General features: G+C 36.0%; 1 protein-coding gene across 1 annotated transcript in view; it reads right to left on the bottom strand.

Annotated features, from left to right (window-relative positions):
* The window catches only part of PREX2 (phosphatidylinositol-3,4,5-trisphosphate dependent Rac exchange factor 2), a 291,402-nt gene that overhangs the window by 75,727 nt on the left and 193,103 nt on the right, over nt 1-22,572 (bottom strand). The window contains exons 31-34 of the mRNA XM_047073746.1: nt 19,190-19,231; nt 12,501-12,718; nt 7,768-7,870; nt 2,943-3,086 (exon numbers count right to left, since the gene is read on the bottom strand). Of these exons, the coding sequence (XP_046929702.1) occupies nt 2,943-3,086; nt 7,768-7,870; nt 12,501-12,718; nt 19,190-19,231 (507 nt within the window). The remainder of the gene's footprint in view (nt 1-2,942; nt 3,087-7,767; nt 7,871-12,500; nt 12,719-19,189; nt 19,232-22,572) is intronic.

Raw genomic sequence — 22,572 nt, 5'->3', positions numbered from 1 at the left:
ACTCTTGGTTTTGGCTCTCAAGTCACGATCTCATGGTTTCGTGGGTTCAGGCCCCGTGTCGGGCTCTGCAATGACAGTGTGGAGCCTGCTTGGGATTTTCTCTCCCTCTCTCTCTCTGCCCCTACCCCATTCATGCTGTCTCAGTATCTCTCAAAATAAGTAAATAAACTTAAAAAGAAAAAAAAAAGAATCACTGGTAAAAATTCTAAAATATACTGGTATCTGGGCCTTATGTCCCAGAGATTCTGACTTAATCAGTTTGGTGTGGAACCAAGCTTGGGTATTTTCTAAAACCTCCCCAAGGTGATTAAAGTGCAGCCAGTATTGAAGAAACAGCAAGCAAATAGGCCAACGGGAAAAAGACAGAGGAAGTGACCCTGAATATCTATCCTCCTTACTCCCATTTTCACCAAGTTTATAGTCACTTGCTTTATCTCATCAAGGGCTTGGGGATCCCTCCAGGGTTAATTCCCTGGCCTGTAGGAAGTACTTAGAGAAGACTGCTTTTGTGTGATCTTTTCCTTCTAGCATTTTGCTTATGCTCTGTGCTGACTTTCCTGTTTGGCTGTTTCTGTGATCTTTATCTTGTAAATCTGTATCACTTGTTTTGTCTGCCTCGATTGCTATTCTCCTGCAGGTCTCCCCTTGAGTGATACATGTTCCTTAAAGTGTATCCTGCTTGCTTCTGGCACTAGAATTCCTGATCTCATAGCTGGTCCCATCTCTGCAGCGAGCCTCATCAGTCAGTGTGCCCTCCTTCGCCAAAAGGTCTATTCAGGCAAGAAAAATGAGAAGAAAGCAGTATGTTTGCTTCCTGTTCTAAGAATATGGTACAACAGACAACTTTACAAGGGCTGACAGAAATAATTTTCCCAGGAGGTTTTCAAATTCATCTCATTTTTCTGATTTTCGTATTTGCTAGCAAAGACCAATAATGTACATATGTACACCTAAAGCTAAAACCCTTTGAATAAACTTCCATCTCCGGAATAGACACCATTTGGAATCTCTTCATTTACCACCACTTTCAATTACCAGATGGTAATCTCTATTCAAGCTGGTGTTGAATTTCCTGGTCTTCTCTCAATCTGATGAAAATAGTCAGAGCGACTAATAATGAATCCTCATGGGAGTTTTAGAAGTGCAGAGGAACTTCGGCAGCCCCTTTAAATAAGCAGCCTTATCACTGACACTGTTCTAATGAGACAAGCTGTTTTCCAGTCTTCTTTACCTATCTGTGACCTCAACTGCAATAGTATTTCCACTGTTGCTTTTTCATAGTTCACTGCTGTGTAAATATTAAAACCTAATGTTAGCTAGTGTTCCGTTACATTTTAAAAAGCAATACTCTATTCACTGAACTAGTATGTATTTAGGGATTTTTTTTTAAATTAGACTTAGCCATAATTATAAAAGAGAGGTTACTTGGAAAATACTCTTCCTTTTCCTATGAACATTTGCTGTTGGGTATGAATATTCAGCTATTTATGGCTGGTGTGTCACAAATGTAATAATTTTTTTTAGAAAAGATGCAAAATGCCATCTGTCATCTCAGTCATGATTTCAAAGGCAGAATTTTTAAAAAGAGGAGTAAAGGAAAGGAAGTGAAGAACCTTTAATAACTGTAAACTCTGTTTAAATCCTATAAAAGTTAACCTCCTTCTTTGTTTTCTGAAACTATCTGTGTAATGGCATTTAACATATTTTAGGCTAAACTATCCTCCCAAGGTAGCTCCAAAGGTCTATTTCTGCTCAGTTTCTTTTTATTCCCCCATTCCTTTCCATTACAGACTCTTGTATTGTCTATATGGACCCTATCACAGTCCTCCAAAAAAAAAAAAAATGAAAATACCTTCTAATAAACTCCTAAGATCTCTGCACTGACAATTTCCTCTGCTTAAATGTATTCTTACCAAGTATCTGAGGCAGTCATTGTTTTTAAACTATGGCAATCAAAGGAAGGGCAACCTATCTTTTAGAATTACAATAATATGCATATGGTACAAGAATTTTCACTTGGCCATAGATTTTGATTTCATTTGCCTGTCTGTTCTTCAGTTACAGAGATTGATTTTATTTCTCTACTCTTCTCATTTTTTATTAGAATATAAAAATTCCACAGCAAAACTGATGCAGTTCTTGAAAACTCAATAGAAGAAAAAAATGAAATCCTCCATGGACCTGCTCAGAGAAATTGATATAATCTTGTGACCACAGCATGAGTTAAAAAAAAAATCATAGACTAGAAGAAACTACAGTAGAATAATATGGACTTCTGATCAGTTTGGGGCTGCATTTGTGCCTCTGGAAATAAAAAAGATCCAGGATCTTTCCTTGGAAACCAGTTCACTGAAAGACTCTTACTCATGTTAACCTTAATTTCTTCTATTGCAGTTAAAAAAACTCATTGTTCATTTGCCAAAACAATTTGTTTATTTATAAAAGGAATATATTTTTACTCTGGGTAAAAACTCAAAGAATAATAAATCATCATCAATTTAATCACCCAATGATACCAAAAACATTTTATATACATTTGATTATATACACACTTGGATTACATAATTGAGAATGGAATATAAATTTTTGTAACTTGCATGTGTACATTGCCAATCTTTTTCTATCTCATAAAAAAATTTTAACCATATAATTTTAATGGTTCTACCATAATTCATTTGAGCCAAATTAATTTATCTGTATTATTTAAACCACTCATGTCTTGTTTCTCCGTTATAAATACTGTTGCAGTCCTATTTGGTAAATATTTAAAACTAATGTTATTCTTTCCTTAATAAACATTCGCAGAAGTAAATACATTACCTAGGTACTATGAAGGAATTTTTGAATTAATGGAAAAAACAACTATGATGGCTACAATTACATGTATTTTTAAAAATAAAGATAACATAATTTAAGTATATGTATTAAAAAAAGTAGTTTACCTTGTGCAAAAAGAACAGGATGAATTTTAAACCCTCCTCCATTTTTCAAACGTTGAGGCAGCTGTTCAAAATGATAACTATCAATGTAGAAGTAAACTTTCAGAGCCTGCCGACTTCCTTCCGCTTGATATGTAAGAGGAACATCTAAATGACATTTAATATTACATTATTTCCAAAAGTCAGGTTATGTTATAAAGTGTATTTGTTAACTTTTTAAAAAATCTTGAAAATTACTAGAAACTAATATAAATATATGCATACTATATATAATGTATTATACTCATACAATATACTTGACATATATGTCGAGTTCAGGTTAGGCAAACTTACAGCGCTCTTCAGTGAAAGTATTAAATCAGATTCTTATTAGCTAAAGCAACAGATTTATTACTGTACTGTATATAAAATTCTACAATAGGAAACTTCGTTACACTTTGACACACCAGATGTCTCACTTAACTAAATGAGAAGTTTAGTTACACATGGTTTGGAATCAGAATCTCCCAGGGAAGCTGCCTCATTCATATTTTAGTCAAAATGAATCCTTGGGGTACAATTCTTAAGTAGCGTACAAGAGATTGGGTACAGAGCAACCATTATCAAAATTCACATGGGTTTTGCAAGTTCCATTCCCTGAGCACCAGATCAAAAACATATTACCTCTGTTGATGCCCTACAGTCATTAGAAATTATCTGTCCAAATTCTTTTAGTTTTCTCAAAGATCTTAAGTTTAATTACTCAAAAACAAAAGCAAAATAAAAAACCAAACCCAAAAAACAACCAATTTGAAAAGCTAAAATGATGCAGGAGTATTTCATAGTGCTATCATAAATACTTCTCATTTTATGTTACTTATCCAAGACAAATAACTTTCATTTCATTTAAAAAGAATGTAAAATCTTCCTAAGAAGCTAGAATAGTCATATTAACCAAGTTAAAAATTAAGGCAAAAATATAGTAGAAATTTTAATGCAAGTTCTTGCTCAATATTTGTTAGTTCTAACCTACTTCTTGAATAAAATTATGTATAAAAGTAGAGTTCAAGGTTAAATCCATTATGGAAGAGAGATTCCAGGTTTCTCATTAAATGTAGGTAATTATGCATATCGATAGCAGAGGTATTGCATTAACATCTACAAGTCTCTTTTATGCCATATAATAATGCTTATTTTATTTTTCTTTCTATATTTTTAGAGTTTCTTTAACTTTATTTATTTTGAGAGAGAGAGAGAGAGAAAGGGAGCGGGGGAGGGGCAGAGAGACAGGGAGAGAGAGAGAATCTTAAGCAGGCTCCATGCTATGCTGTCAGCGCAGAGCCTGATGCAGGGCTTTGACCTGAGCGAAGATCAAGAGTTGGACTCTTACTGAGCCACCTAGGAGCCCCTTTCTATATGCTTATGGGAGGTATAAATGATTTTGGTTTAGAAAAGAGAAGACATTTCTCAGTTGAAGAGTTGGAAATTAACTGGATTTTAATGATTGGGAAACTCCGTTTTTTCCTTAGCTCTATAATAGAAAAAGGATGCACAGACACTATAGAAAATGTATATATACTAAGTATTTGTATTTTCTAGTTCCCCTTTACATACAATGTCTTTCATTTGTATTTCAATTTTTAAAACTCCATTTGTTTACTCTTTGGCACCAAATGTTTTTGAAAGAAAGATAATAATGCAGCAGTTGGAGTTCCATTATAGGACAAATAAACATGCTCTCCTAGGAAGAAAGAAAGTGAAAATGACTGAAAATTATCAAGTATATTAAATTTAAAATGAAGTTAAAGCTAAGAGTGAAAGAATGACCTTCTCTCGAAGTAATTGGTATACCTGTAAAAGCACATAGTAATGTGGAGCTGAAATTGCTGCCTTTTATTTGTGGAAATTTATCTACTATGAAAAAAAATCAAAGATTAGGACTATGTAACAATTAAAGGCTACAAAAAAATTATTGCACGAAGAAAAGGTCTCTCCTATGGTATTTATTCCAGAGAGGAATTCCAACCGTGGCATCCCATCCTGGTAAACTTGGCCCTCCGTCACTGAACAGGCCCATGAATTTGAAGGTAAGTCTCCAAGAAGTTGTTAGTTCCCTTTGCCTGAATTGCTCTTCCTTGACCCTCTGCAGGGCTGGGTCTTTATCACCCTTTGGATTTCAGCTTAAAAGCTATTTCTGCTGAGAGTCCTTCCTTGTTGATTCCTTAAAGAGCCACCTTACCCGCATTCTTTATGCACTGCTTATTTCCTGCATAGGATTTATCATGGCCCTAATCATCTTTGTAGTTGATTCCTTCTTTGTTTTCTCCCAAGTAGGCTGTGAGCTCCATAAAGATAGGGATGGTGTCTGTCCTATTCACCACGGCATCCACGGTTACAGGTGCAATGCCTGGCTCATATAGAAAAAGTGAAAGCTCAAAACTATCCATTCTGCTAATCATTATAGTAAAATTACCTGTATCACCATTGAAAGGGGGGGGAGATTTGCTATCATTATATTTTTATTCTCCAAAAACATGAAGATTTTCCATAAAATATATTTAATTTTATACAACCTAATCATTTAGCTCACTTATTCCTTCTTCACTAATTACCTAACGTGACATAGAAAGGATCTCGTACTTTCCCTATACTACAGTGGGTTACAATATCCATCTATTCCTTTCTATCTCTCGCTAGTTTCTAAGCTTCATGCCAATGGGGTCTTTGTTTTATTTAGTCACTATTATATCTCGGGAATTTAGTTCAGCAGTTAGCATGGTGTATATACCTAGTATTTCTTAAAGAAAAATAAAATGTCTTCAATCCAGACATTTGAGTTCAACTTGCTTGCAAGCCCTATTTTTTCAGAATCTCATTATTCTTTAATGCAAAAATAAGACTATAAATAACACTAAACATAGCTCTTTAAAAAGAATGCAGAGTAATAAAGTGAGGAGGATGGGTTCAAATATTTGCTGAATACTACTACGAGCCTTGTAATGTTAGGGACTTTCTTTTTTTTGTTTTTCAATTTTTTGAATGTTTATTTATTTTTAAGAGAGAGAGAGAGAGATAGCACAAGCAGGGAAGAAGGCACATAGAGAGAGGGAGACAGAATCCAAAGCAGGTCCCAGGCTCTGAGCTCTCAGCACAGAGCACAATGTGGGGCTTGAACCCACAGGCCACAAAATCATGACCTGAGCCAAAGTCAGCCGCTTAACCAACTGAGCCACCCAGGCACCCCCTTTTTTTAATTTTTGTTTTTTTCATTAAATTTCTTTTTAATGTTTATTTGTTTTTAAGAGAGAGAGAGAGAGAGAGAGAGAGAGAGAGAGAGAGAGAATGTGCAAGGCTAGGGACTTGCAAATACATTATCTTATTTAAGGCTCATGACCCCATGAGTGAGGGAAAGCTGGTATTCCCATGTTTGTGCATAAGAGTCGCACAAGTTTGGGACTCAAGTTTCTTATCTTCAAAGCACTGTTCTCTTTATAACTTCATGTTTCCTCCCCTCTGTGCTCAGTCCTTCCCTCAAAGACAAGCAGCCAAACTAGTCTTCACTACAGTGATGCAAATTAATTTGTCCATCTGACTCCTCTGTTTCTAACCTTACAGAAAGATCAAATCACATGCAATTAATAATAAAGCTCTAGCTTCCTTATACCACTTAAATAAGATGTGATGACACTGAGTATTAAAAAATTCTCTTCTTTCCTGAATATACTTAGGTATGTTCCTACCATCACTGTTAATGACTTGCTTGGAATATCTATTAGTGTAGCATTGGAACTGACCTTGCCCTAGGGACCTGTTTTCAGAAGTTGAGGTTATGCTTTGGGGACATTCATAAAAATATATATGAATTATATGAATGTTTATATTTGTCACAGATATGTACACATTTACATGCTAATATTACTTATGTGGTCTTAATGATCTCTAATATTTATCCTAGTTTTCAATGTGCTAAAGTTAAACCTCTCATGGTGGCTATGCAATAAGTAACTGTTTTATCAAGCTTATAACACGGGTCCCCTGCCTGCTTGTTCAACAGACCATTCACCAGTAATGTCGTATTTGAACCATGGAAAACAGTACTCCTGTGAGCTTATGGCCCCTAAAGCAAAATTTAAAAGAAAAAAAAACAGGTTATGTTGTGAAAATAAGAGTTTCTCTGCCTTTGGCAATATCATACCCACATGACTAAAGTAAATGAAAATATATTCTATTTTATACATGCCCACAGAAGACCATACAATTTTTTCAAGTAATAATATCCTAATCAATTAATCTCCTTCACCAAGTTCTCCCTTGAATATAATCCAAATCCTTAACATTGTAATTCATGTTCTCATTCTCTCTCATTTATCAGTGAAGATGAAACTTTAATAAAATTCTGTTCTCTCTACCTTCATAATTTAATACATTCAGAATCAACCCCTTGTATCATCTCCACAGCTACCCTCAAGGTCAAGTCCCCATCATCTTTCAACCTGGGTCACTGAAGTAGCTTCCTCACTGGTTTGCTTCTGTCCTTGTCCCCAGTAATGCTTTATTCAACACTGCAATCAGAGGCAGCTTTCAGTAGGTAAGCCAGATCAGGTCATTCCTCTGACCCATGGCTTAATTAGAAACGCGAGGTTCTTTCAATGGTCTGGCATAAGCCTCTTCACGTATATTTTCTATCACTTCCACAGTTGGTTATTATTATTTATTTTACCCTAAATATAATATTTTATATAAAACAATTTGAACTATATATCAAATATAATATCAAAGTTATGCCATATGTTTTTGTTTGATGTCAAAAAAATTCTATGAAACACCTATGAGACATTTAACTACTTACTTGCAACCAGTGGTTCCTCTTCTGATGGTTTAAAGTAAAAAGAAACTTTTTCCAAATCAAATAGTGCAACCAGTGTATCTTCTAACATGGCTTGTTCATCTGTCTAGAAAGAAAGAAAACAGTAAAAAATATGATTGGATTGCAAAGGATAGAACATCACATCACATCACATCACATCACATCACATCACATCACATCACATCACATCACATCACATCACACTGTATCACATCTCCAGACCAAAACTAGCTTCATTTGTGTTTTATTTACATGCAAACCAAATTATCAACACTTATCTAAGAATTTACTGTCCACAATGAAATTAACAAATCCCTCAAAGTTACAAGTCTCTTTAATAGTTTTATATTTTTCCTTTTCCATATTACCTAAATGGTTCTACACAATCTTGCAGTCTATTTTGTAGCTATATTCAAACTGTGTTGATTTTTATTATTTACAAACAAATGTGTAAATAATACAATAAGCATGCTATCTGTCTCCAAACTTCTATAATCTTAAAAATGTAACAGCTAAAAGGCAAGAATATTATTTTATTAAAAAGCCACAGTACACAGTTTCCATCCTGTTTTACAGTAAGATAGCCGATGCATTATTCATTTTGCAACCTTGTAGAGCTGTGATGAAAGCAATTTGCATGTATGCAGTGATTTTTCTTCCAAAGAGCTTGGGTACAAGAATCGTTTCTATCTCACTTGCCTTTATGGGGCCTTAATCTAGAGTCTTGTGACTATGAAATCTGATTTGTTTTTATCATTCCTTTCATTCTAAGAACATATTATTTCACATTGAAGCAGGTAAGGCCCAGCCACAGTAACAAGTTCTGTGCATGTCTCAGCAATATTATCTTTCTAGTATTAAATTCTGGCCTTCCTATTAGCAGTTTTGTGCATGACCTAGAGTCTTTTATTAATTTCTTCCCGAAAGAATAATTAGCCTTATCATACACAGATTATCTTTTAAAGGTAACATTTGTTTCTTTAAGACTATCAATGATCCTTTTAAATAATGATTTTAACAAGATTTACACACGCTTTTAAAAGTTGCTGTAAGCATACAGCCATTTTGGGGAGGGGGCAGCATGAGTAGAGGGTGAAGGAGATACTAAAGAATGTCCCTTGTGTGAAAAAGAATCACTAAATCAAACCCCAGATCCCAAAGATGTATAGCATGCAAAACCAAAAGTTAAGAGAATCATCACCTTTGCACTTTGGCTTGGTACTTAATACCATGTATGGTACACAGTAAGTGCTGGATAAATGTTTATTTTAGTAAACTTATTTTTTAAAGTCCCTTGAAGCAGCAAAAGTATGCCATGAACCTGGAACTGGAAGGATAGGGCTGAAGAATCAGCATCTTCTTAACTGAGAAGAATACACACAAGGAAGAAGTGTCCCAAACAGGCAGGCCTCTGATTGCTACAGTGCAAGTCCTGATGCTCCAGCAGATGTGGCTAAAGTGATATGCAAGTGACCATGGACTGTGCTCAGAGCTCAGGGACACACAGACTGCCAGTGCTGGCACCTCCCACAGAACCTTCCACATTGCTAGGAGGCTTGTATGTGCTTGTTACAGAGACAGAAAAAAACATGGGTTTCTTTGACTTTTTATAAAGCAACCTTTGCATTTTTTTAATCAATTCTATAATGTGAAGCGTTTCAAAAGACTAAGGAAAAAAAACCAGTTTTCTTGAGATATAATTCACATCCTATAAAAGTCCCCCATTTAAAGTGTATAAGCTTAGGGGTTTTTAGCGTACTCAGAGTTGTGTAACTACCACCATAGTCTAATTTTAGAATATTTGCACCACCCCACAAAGAAACTCAGTACCCATTAGCATTCACTCCCCATATCCCTTCTTCCAGTCCTTAGCTCTAGGCAACCATTAGCCTACTTTCAGTCTCCGAAATTTGCCTATTGTACATATTACATAATAATGGACTCAAATAATATATATCTTTTACAGCTATAATCACTTAGCATAATGTTTTCAACCTCCATCCATGTTGTAGCCTGAGAATATCTGTATACAAGTTTTTGTGTAAATATAAGTTTTCATTTTTCTTTGTGTAAATATAAGTTTTCATTTTTCTTGTATATTATATAGAGGTAGAATTTCTGGGTGATATGGGAATTCTATGTGTAACATTTTGAAGAAGTGCTAAATAGTTTTCCAAAATGGCTGCACTGACTTCAGTGTCCATCAACAACAAATGGATAAGGAAGATAGGATGTATCTCTCTCCCTCTCTCTCTCTCTCTCTCTCACACACACACACACACGAATATTACTCAGCCATAAAAAAGGTGAGATGTTGTCCTTTGGGACAACATGGATTGGCCTACATTACAGTGATATGTGGAATCTAAAAAACAAAACAAATGAATAAACAAACAAAAGACAAATCAGGCCTATAAATACCACAACCAACTGATGGCTGCCAGAGGGAAGGGGGTGGTGGGATGGGCAAAATGGATAAAGGGAAGTAAAAGATACAGGCTTCCAGTTGTGGAATGAATAAATCATGGGAATAAAAGGCACAGCATAGGGAGTATAGTCAGTAGTACTGTAATAGTGTTGTATTGTGACAGATGGTAGCCTTGTGGTGAGGGTAGCAGAACACATAGAGAGGTTGAATCATTATGTTGTACACCTGAAACTAAAGTAACATTCTGTGTCAACTATATTCAAATAAAAAATATATGGAAAAAATTTTAAAAACAGCTGCACTATTTTACATTCCCACCAGCAATGTATGAGGGTTACAATTTCTCCTTACCAACACTTGTGATTGTCTTTTGGATTACAGTTATCCACATCTCAATGTGTCCTAGTATCTTATTGTAGTTTTGAGTTGCATTTCCCCAATGGCTAATGACGTCGATCATCTTTTCATGTGTTTTCTGGCCATTTTATATCTTCTTCCAAGAAACACCTATTCAAATCCTTTGTGTGCTTTTTTAATCGAGTTGTTTTTTTATTAAGTGTTAAGAATTCATTGTAGAGTCTTGGGACACTTGGTGGCTCAATTGGTTGAGCGTCCAACTTTTGGTCTCAGCCAAGGTCATGATCTCATAGTTGTGAGTTTGATCCCGCATTGGGCTCTGTACTGACAGCTGTGGAGCCTGCTTGAGATTCTGTCTCTTCTTCCCTGCTCCTCCCCTGTTTTTGTTCTCTCTCTCAATCTCAAAATAAATTTAAAAAATTAAAAAATAAAGAATTCTTTCTAGAGTCTGGATATGTCACTTATCAGGTATAGAAGTTCAAATATTTTCTCCCATTCCTTGGGATTTGGAACAAAATTAAGTTTAAAGTAAAAGTACCAGCACTTGATTAAACAACGGCAGTTTTAAAATAAGAGTAGAATATGGGGCGCCTGGGTGGCTCAGTCGGTTGGGCGGCCGACTTCGGCTCAGGTCATGATCTCGCGGTCTGTGAGTTCGAGCCCCGCGTCGGGCTCTGTGCTGACCTGCTCAGAGCCTGGAGCCTGTTTCGGATTCTGTGTTTCCCTCTCTCTCTGACCCTCCCCCGTTCATGCTCTGTCTCTCTCTGTCTCAAAAATAAATAAACGTTAAAAACAAAAAATTAAAAAAAAAAGAGTAGAATAGAAATGAAGCCTCATTCATTCACCCATCTAACAAACACTTAATGTGTTAGGAAGTGGGTTTCCTTTCTTACGTCATTTCTATTTGAAAGGAAATAATTAATATTTATTTTGTTTGTAAACATTTCCAAAAGTGCCTTATTTCAAAATTTTCATTAGTTAAATCTTTCTGAGTTTTATTAGCAATCAAATAAGAAATCGGTCGCCCACATGGAGCCCACAGAATCTTTTCAAAAGAACCTAATTTTGTTTCTCTGCGGTACACTGAGGCAGACTTCCTTACCTTATCATTTCAGAACCTTTTATGACTGTGCAGTATTGCAATTACCTATCTTCATTATCATTAAAGAAAAACATTTTGATATATAAACTCACATATATTTGTTTAATAGGTGACACAGGATCTCATATTTAAAATCACAATTCTATTTGATGAGCACCTTCAGCTTATACGTAAGAGTGAACACATTTGTCTTTTTGAACATCATGACAACTATCAGAACCACAGAAAGTATATGTTAAAAGACTACTTTGATTTATCAAATATTTTGTGATGCTTTCTTCATGTGCACTGCGGGAAACTGATACATAAATATGGACTATTCTACAATAATTAAGGCAGTGTTCTTACATTTAACAGGACAAACATGCGTGCAAAGGAAGGAAATAAAATCATTTAACATACACAAATTTTAAACAGATTGTCAGATAGTAAGGCATGAAAGTTGTCAGATCTTGTCTATCAAGCAGGCTCCAGAATATCAATGTCAGTGGGAGCTTGGCTTTCGTGGCACTTCTGGATTGGAAATAAGGACCCACGGCATAAAGACCCTCTCTCCTCTGATGATCTTTCTCCGTCACTGCTTAGGGATATAGGAATTAGTAACAGATGGAGGCTTTCTCAGCTTTCAGCAGCCTGAGAATACGTAAAATCAGGAAAGAAGAAATACCTTCTACATAGTTACTAAAACCATATTTGCCCATGGAAAAATGAATTCTTTTAAAGTAGCTGACTGCCTGCTAATATATAATGAATAACCACTTATTTGGGAATGGGTTACAAGGTATGTTATGGTTGTCATAGGCAGTGGGAGACACTGTGATTCCTTACCAAGTTTGGTGACAGGAGCGACTGAAAGTGAAAAAGAACACCTGCATTCGCTATCTGGTCCAGCCACCTTCTGCTGGCCTCCCCGGTGTCCATCTCATTGTCTTTGCTGTTGTCAAACATCTGGTTTAAGGCTGCCATAAGCTGCTCAGAGAAGGCACAGACTGTGGCCACAAGACTCTGGCAGAAAACCATGTCTCTTCGGAGCTGTGTCTCACTGTCTGTAACCCAGGAGAACATAAAGACAGTTTTGAAAAATGCCACAGGTAAATAAAACCAATTCATTAAGCATTTATATTTGCTGTTATTTCATCCTTTCACTATACTCAAACCATGTGGAAAATGTGAATCTGAACTCTACTAATGAGCATACACTTTAGCAAATATGCTAAACACCAAAAAAATTTAAAAACCATTAAAATAACTTTGGTTAATTGATATTGTGACTTTATTTTGCAATCATTGAATTGTTCTACAAAACCCAAGGGGAAAAAGGCTTTATTTATTGATGTGGTTTTTTTTTTTCCGATGGAACATGATTTGTTTGTTTCATGATATTTCCTAAAGGAAATTCAAAGTTCAATTTTTCAATTTGTGCTGGCAAATGAAATACGTTATTAATACTAAATTTTTAAGTGATCTAATAAACTTACTCTAATTTTGTTAACATGATACGCATATGGGGAAAAGAGTATTGATATCTGATTGTTTATAACAATAAGCAAATCTGGATCTCTTAGATTCACCTAAGGAAACTTCAGGAGTCATAAACATGTCCAGTTTATACATTTTTATATTTCTTTGAAATAAGTAATGTATTTACAGTTTTAACATATGCTGCTTTTCACCAGGATTCTTATTATGCAACTGGTTGGATTTTTGATGGACCCACACTGAAGGTATGTCTACCCTGTGAATTGCCACTCTTGGGCCACCATTTTTTCCAAGTGGAAACAAGCTTGCCTCTGAGAACCTGATCACAGGGATTCACTTCTTTGGGTGTTTGGATACATACAAACTCCATGAACTATATAAATATAAGCCATAAATTCTGTGCACTGAAAAATCGCTTATACTAGAAGAACAATAAAAGTGAAAATACTCATTTTCTTAAAAATGTACTGAATATTTCAAGGGCTCAGAATTTTCTGAAATGAAGAAGTATTGTCAGTATTAATGTAAAACATAGGTATAAATGTTGCCATTATTTAATGAGTTCTTGCTTTTTTGATAAAAAGGCATGATTTTTAAGTTGTTTAACAAGAACACTGATCATATGTTTTTAATAACCATCAAAGGCATGTGAACACATAATGTAACTGCTATGTATTACCTAGTTTCACTATTAGTAAAAGCTACTCTTAAAAAATTTATGAGAAAAAGGATTGGGTATTAAAATATTTAATTTTATAATGAAAATATCCACTTATTATGTTGAACTATACAAACTTGCTGCTATACTAGGTCAAAATGGTTGAATATGGCAATTCCATATGGTTCAACTTTTTAACTTAACAACATGTGTTAGACGTTTCCCTTAAGCAATTATATACCATGTGTCTCATTCAAATAGATGGAAAAGAGGGTTTTACAGGTAACTGTGAAATAGCCAAACTGGGAAAAAACTGTCCAAGCCTCAATTAAGAAAAAAGCAAAACACTTTTGTTTTCTTGTTGTGCACAATTTTAAAAGTGTTGTGCACTTTTAAACAAAGTGTAGACATTCAGCAACTATTTACTGAATTAATAAATGAAAATGATGAACCAGTAGAGCAACTAAGAAACCAATTAAGTGAAATGAAAATGCATGAGCTCATTCTCTGACTTCTTGAAATGCTTGGATTTAGTTTAACCTAAAAGGATAATTCAGATGGTTTGGGAGCCAAAACGTGTAGCTGCGGTACGGGGTTCAAGACAGAAACTACATAAAATTGCCCTGTATCTTTCTTGTACATTCTTGCTTTGCTTTTCTGTTGTCCTATAGTAAAGCAGCAAATCTGGGAAATTAAAAAAAATACTAGTAATTTTAGCAGGAATACTCTCACCTATAACCTGAGAATAATTTCACAATAAAAACTGAATCGGAAAGAAATGCTTTATATGAAGAATGGAAAGCTAAGGTCTAGAGAAGGAAGGATCCAGTTCCACTGAGAACTTTAGAAGCAATCACAAGGGTTAATAACTTTGCCACTAGTAGAAATAATTATCTTCAAATTGCTTTTGGGAAGCAATGCTCAAATTTCTTCCCATTTTTTAACCTCAGAAAGAATACTCAGATGTTTATTCTACACTCCACTACAATATTGTATATGCAGTTAAAGTCAAATAAAATTTTCATTCAACCTCATTACCAAATCAGATAATGATCACACAAAGTTGTATTTGTTCATTAATTCAAACTTTTCACACTGAATATACCACAGGAATTAAACATGGCACCAATCACTGCGGGTATGAAGACATCCAAGTTGAGGCCTCGGCCATGTCTGTGCTCACAGTAGAGTCACAGAAGTTGATATGCAAGATGCCCTTGGACCACCAGCCATTTAAATTTCAAACCAACATATTTTTAAATAAAAAATATTTTATAAATGTTTACTACTTCGTGAGGTGATTTTCAGTTGTACTCTCCTATTTTCAAAAGAGTAAATGACTTGTTTGCATAAACTTCAATATGCACATATTGAGATTTTCAACGTTTTTTTAATTTATTTTTGGGACAGAGAGAGACAGAGCATGAATGGGGGAGGGGCAGAGAGAGAGGGAGACACAGAATCGGAAACAGGCTCCAGGCTCCGAGCCATCAGCCCAGAGCCCGACGCGGGGCTCGAACTCACGGACCGCGAGATGGTGACCTGGCTGAAGTCGGACGCTTAACCGACTGCGCCACCCAGGCGCCCCCATATTGAGATTTTCAAATAACTTTTACACATTATCGCTTCCCGGTGAGTAACAAAGGTAGAAAACTCAGAGTGGCAGAAAGGGGTCTTTACGATCTATCTATCCTCAAGTTAGGTTGACAGCTTATAAATGCATTACTTCCCTTCATTCATCCCTACACCAGCAACAATCTTCACAGGCTTGTTGTGAGAATACGATAAATCAATGTATCTGAAAGCAGCCAGGACCCTGGCTGTACAGACCTCTCCTCTTTGAGCCACACACTACTGCTCAGGTTCCTCAAATGCTAAATGCTCTTACAGCTCACGCCTTGGGGCCTTCTGGCTGCAGACACTTTCTCACCCTTTCCATTAGCAAACTTTAAGTCATCTTTAAGAGTCAACTCCTTGGGGCGCCTGGGTGGCGCAGTCGGTTAAGCGTCCGACTTCAGCCAGGTCACCATCTCGCGGTCCGTGAGTTCGAGCCCCGCGTCGGGCTCTGGGCTGATGGCTCGGAGCCTGGAGCCTGTTTCCGATTCTGTGTCTCCCTCTCTCTCTGCCCCTCCCCCGTTCATGCTCTGTCTCTCTCTGTCCCCCAAAAAATAAATAAACGTTGAAAAAAAAATTTAAAAAAAAAAAAAAAAAAAAAAAAAAAAAAAAAAGAGTCAACTCCTTGAACTACTGAAACCCATTGAACTTAGGAAATATTACCACCCCTGGTGAAATTTCCCCTCTCCTTCAGGAAGTATCCTGCACTTCTTGATCTGCCAACCACAGGCTCGGGGGCATCCCTGTACTAGATGGCTAATTACTCAGCGGTGTGAGAGTTTGTTTACACGTTTGGGTTCCCCAAGAGACCATCAGCACATCAAGACCAGCAGAAGTGGCATATAATGTGAATTATGCTCATGGACCTAGAGACATATAATCTGACTTCATCTACCCATTCCATCCATTTTAAACCATATAATCCTAGGTATCAGATTCCTACATATAATATGAGGTATTTCTACTTCTTAGACCTACAATAAAGATAAACGAGATAAAGCACTTATCAAAGTGAAATTGCACAGCATGATTATTGTGATTCTTCTTTTCTCCAGCATCTAGCAGGGTGCCTGGCACTGAGTGGAGCTCAGTTCTATTGCTAAATAGGGAAGGAACCACATGATGAACAAAGACACCAAAATAAGCAAACTCCCAGCAAAAATGAACAGGTCTTTTCTTGTAATTACGCAGCTGTTCAAAATTCACAAGTGTCCATCCTTCCCCAAAACTATTCTCATTCCTCATTTTTATCAATAAGAATTACAGCAAAAACAACAACAGCTGCTTCTAGCTTCTAGCAAAAGAAGAAAGGCACGGAGAGCTGTTTTTTTGGTGACAGTTTGTTTACTGTTTTTGCAGAATAAGAATTCTCTTGTAGTGGGAATACATTCAAAACAAATGGATGTTTTACTTATCAAAGGCTTCCGTTTCATTCCAGGATTTAAGCACCTACTTAAATTCACCTTCTACAAACATGTTTTAAAATAGTAACACTTAATTTACTCTCCACTGTTTAAAAAGCTCAAATTCCATAGCTGGTCTAAAAAAGAATGACATGGTTTCTAGACACACAAGTAATCCTAGTCATTATTCTGAGACTGTAGGGAAAAGAAAAAAAAAGTAACAACAAAGAAATAAAAGAGAGATGAGAGAGAGAGAAAGAGACAGAGAGAAAGAGAAAGTAATAAAGGTGAGTTAAAAACAATATTTAGCAGGGGCGACTGGTGGCTCAGTTGGTTAAGCGTCTGACTTCAGCTCAGGTCATGATCTCATAGTGCGTGAGTTCAAGCCCCACGTCAGGCTCTGTGCTGACAGCTCAGAGCCTGCAGCCTGCTTCAGATTCTGTGTTTCCCTCTCTCTACCCCTCCCCTGTCTCTGTCTCTAAAATAAATTAAAAAAACAACCAAAAAAAAAAACCAGTATTTAGCAGACACCATCTACCCTTCACCTGTGGAGAGCATAATTCTGCAACCGACAACATGGAGTAATCTGGCTGCATTCTGATGCTATCCTATATATGAGGGAAAAGAAGAGTGAGTAAATAAAGTAGGAAAAAGGAGAATGATGATGGAAATAGAAAAATAAAATTGAAATCAAAATAAGGATCTATAAGAACAGCCATTTAAATACTAATGAACAAAGCAATGTGTTCCAGGACTACTTCTGGAATTGGCATAACTAAGTTTGAATTTCCTCTGCCACTTACTATTAATGCATTTACTCAATAAGGCATCTAATCTTCCAGATACTCAAAAATATGTGTTGAATTAATACATTTACCAGTTATTATTAATTAGCCTGAATGTTAATTTTTTTCCACATTTAAAACTATGGAAAAATAATATTCTCACAGAGTGATTGTGAGGACCCAAGGAAATCCGTAAGTATGAGGTATACCAACTGTGTGGTTATTAGGAAAACTAAAAAAAAGTAAGCTATTTTGTTATTATTATTACTCAGTCAAAAAAACAAGACAACACTTCTTTAATTAAAGCAAAAATCAGCCAACAAACAAAAAAAGCCCTCTGGTTAACTTAACTCATTCATTCACTTATAATTTAAATTTTCCAGGTATGATAGATTGTAAAAGACCTCTTCTTCTAAGTACAGTCCACTTCTCCACCCCTTGAATCTAGCCCAACTACCTCTTTGTTCATAAACCAGTTAGACCAGTTTCACAATAAATGCCATGTACACAATTAACTTTACCAAAACTTGCTTCCTTCCTCCTTTTTAATTATATTCTGTGTGTGTGTGTGTGTGTGTGTGTGTGTATACACACACACATATGTGTGTGTGTGTGTGTGTGTGTGTGTATACATATATATGTGTGAGAGAGAGAGAAAGGGGGAGAGAGAGGGAGAGAGGGGGAGAGGAAGAGGGAGAGGAAGAGAGGGAGAGAAAAGGAGATTTGCATTTTATTTTTCTCCTTTTTTTAAATTTAAATTTTATTTAGTTAACATATAGTACAACATTGGTTTCAGGAGTAGAATTCAGTGATTCATCACTTACATAATACCCAACGTTCATCCCAAGTGCCCTCCTTAATACCCCTCACCTATCTAGCCCATCCCCCACCCACCTCCCTCCATCAACCCTCAGTTTGTTCTCTTTCATTAAGAGTCTCCTGTGGTTTGCTTCCCTCTCGTCTCTCCCCCCGCTTCCCATATGTTCATCTGTTTTGTTTCTTAAATTCCACATATGAGTGAAATCATATGGTATTTGTATTTGTCTTTCTCTGATTGACTTATTTCTCTCAGCAAAGTACTTACTGTCTCCATCCACATCATTGCAAATGGCAAGATTTCATTCTTTTGGATGGCTGAGTAACCGTCCATGGTGTATATATACTACATCCTCTTTATCCATTCATCAGTCAATGGACAGACAGTTGGGCTCTCTCCATAGTTTGGCCACTGTTGATAATGCTGCTATAAACACCTGGGTGCATGTACCACCTAGAATCTGTATTTTTGTATCCTTTGGGTAAACACCTAATAGCACAATCGCTGGATGGTGTATGGTGGCTCTATTTTTAGTTAAATATATATTTATATGCATTTCCATGTTTGTACTATAACTGAAGATGAGAATGTTTTGTGTTTTCATTAAAACTAAGTATTTTTTAAAAATATTTGCAAGGCTTTAGAGTAAGTATGGATCATATTTCCATCTAATCTGTTAAAGGCATTGCTGTGATATCATGACACTTCTAAGGTCTCAGGCTACAATAATTTCAAATAATAAAAATAATGAGAAATATTACCTGAATATTCAAGAAGAGCCAGGAGTATCCTACACTTCACCTCTGCAGAAAAAGAAAGCATAGCAGTTAGTTGTTCAGTCTTTTTTTGCCATTGACACCACATTTTAACTGTGTAATAAAAATTAGCACAACCTTACTCCATTAGATAATACAAATCCCATTTACTTGACATTCTATTCTTCCTATCTGCCTATATAAATTCTATCCATTTCTCAAGATGCTACAATCCTTCCAGTTCCAAATTAAATTAGTCTGTGAAACACCCTTCAAATTCTGCTTCATCCTTTGTAAGTCACCCTTAGCTGCTGTAGTTTCCATGGTGTTCTCTAAACTCCTACAGCTATTGTGGTCTTGATCAATAAACTCTCAAACGGCATTTCTTCTTAGTTACTTAAACTTTTATTATCGTATATGCATTTATAAACTTTATCTATAAATATACATATTTTATTATACATTATATATTAGAATTATAAATTGTACAGATTATACTTGTAAGTTATATAATGTATATCTATATAATCTCTCTCTATATAGACTTCCTTTCCTATCTGTATGTCAAGATACTGCCCTAAAGTGCAGAACAATACTAAATATTTCCAAATACTCTTTTTCACAACACATCTCCAAACGAAGGCAATCACAAATGTTCAATAAATGATGTGTATTAACCTCATACTCATTGCCTTACTTCTAATTGGTAAACAGTTTACTTGCAATAAGGAAATATGAAAATATTCAAAGCTTCTTTATGTGCTAAAGATTATGGGAAATAAAAGAAGGTTAGGTTGCATCCTATTCCAGACAGGTTCACAATAGAGTCAGTGACAAAATTACCTGATAAGAAATGTAGGAAATACTTGAGAGGATGTTACATTTTACAAAGAAGATAATAACACGAGAATTTCAGAGGCAGGAAAGTACAAGAAAGAGTCAGAAGAACCATCTGTTACAGTCATCCCCTCTTATCTATGTGGGATATGGACTAAGACCCCCAGTGGGTGCCTGAAACCATGGATAGTGCTGAACCCTATATATACGATGTTTTTTCCTGTACATACATATTTATTACAAAGTTTAATTTACAAATTAGGCACAGTAAGAGATTAACAACAAGAACTAATAATAAAATAGAACAATTATAATAATCTATTAAGTTATGTGAATATGGTCACTCTCAAAATATCTTACTATACTGTATTCAACCTTCCTCTTGTGATGATGTGAGGTGATAAAACGCCTACATGATGAGATGAAGTAGACATTGTGACGTAGAGTCAAGCTACTACTAACCTTCTGATGATAAGTCAGAAAGACGATCTTCTGCTTCTTGACTGTGGTTGACTAAGGGTTAATGAAACCAAGGAAAGTGTACCAGCTTTGTGGTATTCGGAAAATTGCTAAAGTACACTTAACTCCTGAATAACAAAAGTTTGAACTGCATGGGTCCACTCATATGTGGATTTTTTCAATAAATACAGTACAGTATTGTAAGTGGATTTTCTCTTCTTCATGATTTTCTTAACGTTTTCTTTCCTCAGGCTTACTTTATTTTAAGAATATAGTATATGATACATATAACACACAAAATATATATTAACCGAATATTTATGTTATCAGTAAGGTTTCTGGTCAGCAGTAAGCTATTAGTAGTTAGGTTTGATGGCGGGGTGGGGGGAGTCAAATGCATATTTTTGACTGTGTAGGAAATCAGAGCCCCTAATCCTCATGCTGTTCAATGGCCAACCATACTTTGACTTTCAATGTGCTCATTCATAAGGGATGATAACACCTATCTTATCTATTTCAGGAGCCTGTGTAAAAAAATAAAAAGGGATATATATTAAAAGCTTTGGAAAATTATTTAAAGAACCGTGTACCTGTGAAGCATTATTGTTATTATAATCTGGATCTAGCTAAAGTTGTATAGAATTCTAAGTGAGTCCTGAAATGTTTTTAAACATTTTTGAAAGTTACATTGTCAAGGGAGTAGGTACATAGCCTAAGAGTGGGAAAGAGTGCTAGCAAGAGAATACAGTAAAGAATGAATACCAAATTTCCAACAATCTAGCATAGAAAAGACTTTATTATATAATTTAGAGACTGAGATTGGGATATAGTTAGATAGCCCCACTGAAAAATGGCTTCCACCATCAGGCTGATGAGTTTAGACTTATCTAACAAAAATCACTGTAAGGTTCAGGGGCAGGGTACCAGATTATTAACATGATATTTTAGGAAGATGAATATAGTATATAGTAATATATAAACCAGAAAAGATGGAGACAGGGGAGTCACCAGAAAACTATTCTAATTACTGAGGTAAGGAGAAAAAGGGGGAAATGGAGACTTATGATTTAAAAAAAGGAGAAGAAGCTCTTTAGTTTATTTGGGACAACAGCAGAGAAAAAAATGGGGAAAAAAGTAAGTTGTTGAAAAAATGACAGATTTTGAGAAAAGTACAATTTTTGTAGGGAGCAAGAGTTGCTCCCTACATTTGAATTTAAGATGATGATGGGTCCAATTCTACCACTAATCTCCGTGTGTGTTTTTTTCACCCCATACCACAAGCAATTATTCAACACTCTCGGGGTATCCTACAATTCTACTCAGTTCTGGCATTATCGACCTAAAGGCAGCATCAGATCTCACAGGGCAAAAGCTCAGTCCCACAAGACTGCCTGCCCCCCCCCCCCTCTCTCTCTCTCTCTCACACACACACACACACACACACACACACACACACACACACACACACTTCAGGTGCCACCTATCAACAGGTGTCACCTGTGATTCTGACTAACTAGCTACAGACTGGAGATTCCAACCACTCCTTCCTTAAGTTTGATCAATTTGCTAGAGTGGCTCAAAGAACCCAGAGAAACATCTAAATCACCAGTTTATTATAAAAGGATAGAACTCAGGAGAAGCCAGAAGGAAGAGATGCCCTGGGAAAGGAAGGCATGGGGAAATGGTGCAGAGCTTCCATGTTCTCTCAATGCACCACTCTTCTAGAACCCACCTGGACGCTCTTCGAATCCCATCCTTTTGGGATCTTATGGAGGCTTCATTACATAGGCATGATTGATTAAATCATTAGTTACTGTTGACTGAACTAAATCCCCAGGCCCTCTCCCCTGGGTGGGGAGGGGGTTGGAATTCGGAAAGTTCCAACCCCCTAATCACAGGGTTGGCTTCCTTGCAACCAGCCCCCATCAGTAGAGGTTTTCCAAAAGTCACCTCATTGACAGAACAAAAGACACCTTTATTGTTCTCCTCACAAGAAATTCCAAGAGTTTTAGAAAATCTGCCAGGGATGGGGTCAAAGACCAGTTACATATTTCTTATTGTAAATCACAATATCACAGTGGGCTAATCAAGCA

Source organism: Lynx rufus, unplaced genomic scaffold (assembly GCF_022079265.1).
Source record: "Lynx rufus isolate CCGP_SWC_20201006 ecotype Redwood Valley unplaced genomic scaffold, mLynRuf1.p SCAF_12, whole genome shotgun sequence".
Classification (NCBI taxonomy): domain Eukaryota; kingdom Metazoa; phylum Chordata; class Mammalia; order Carnivora; family Felidae; genus Lynx; species Lynx rufus.
Note: the sequence above shows the minus strand (reverse complement) of the source record. Positions and strands in the feature narration are given on the sequence as shown.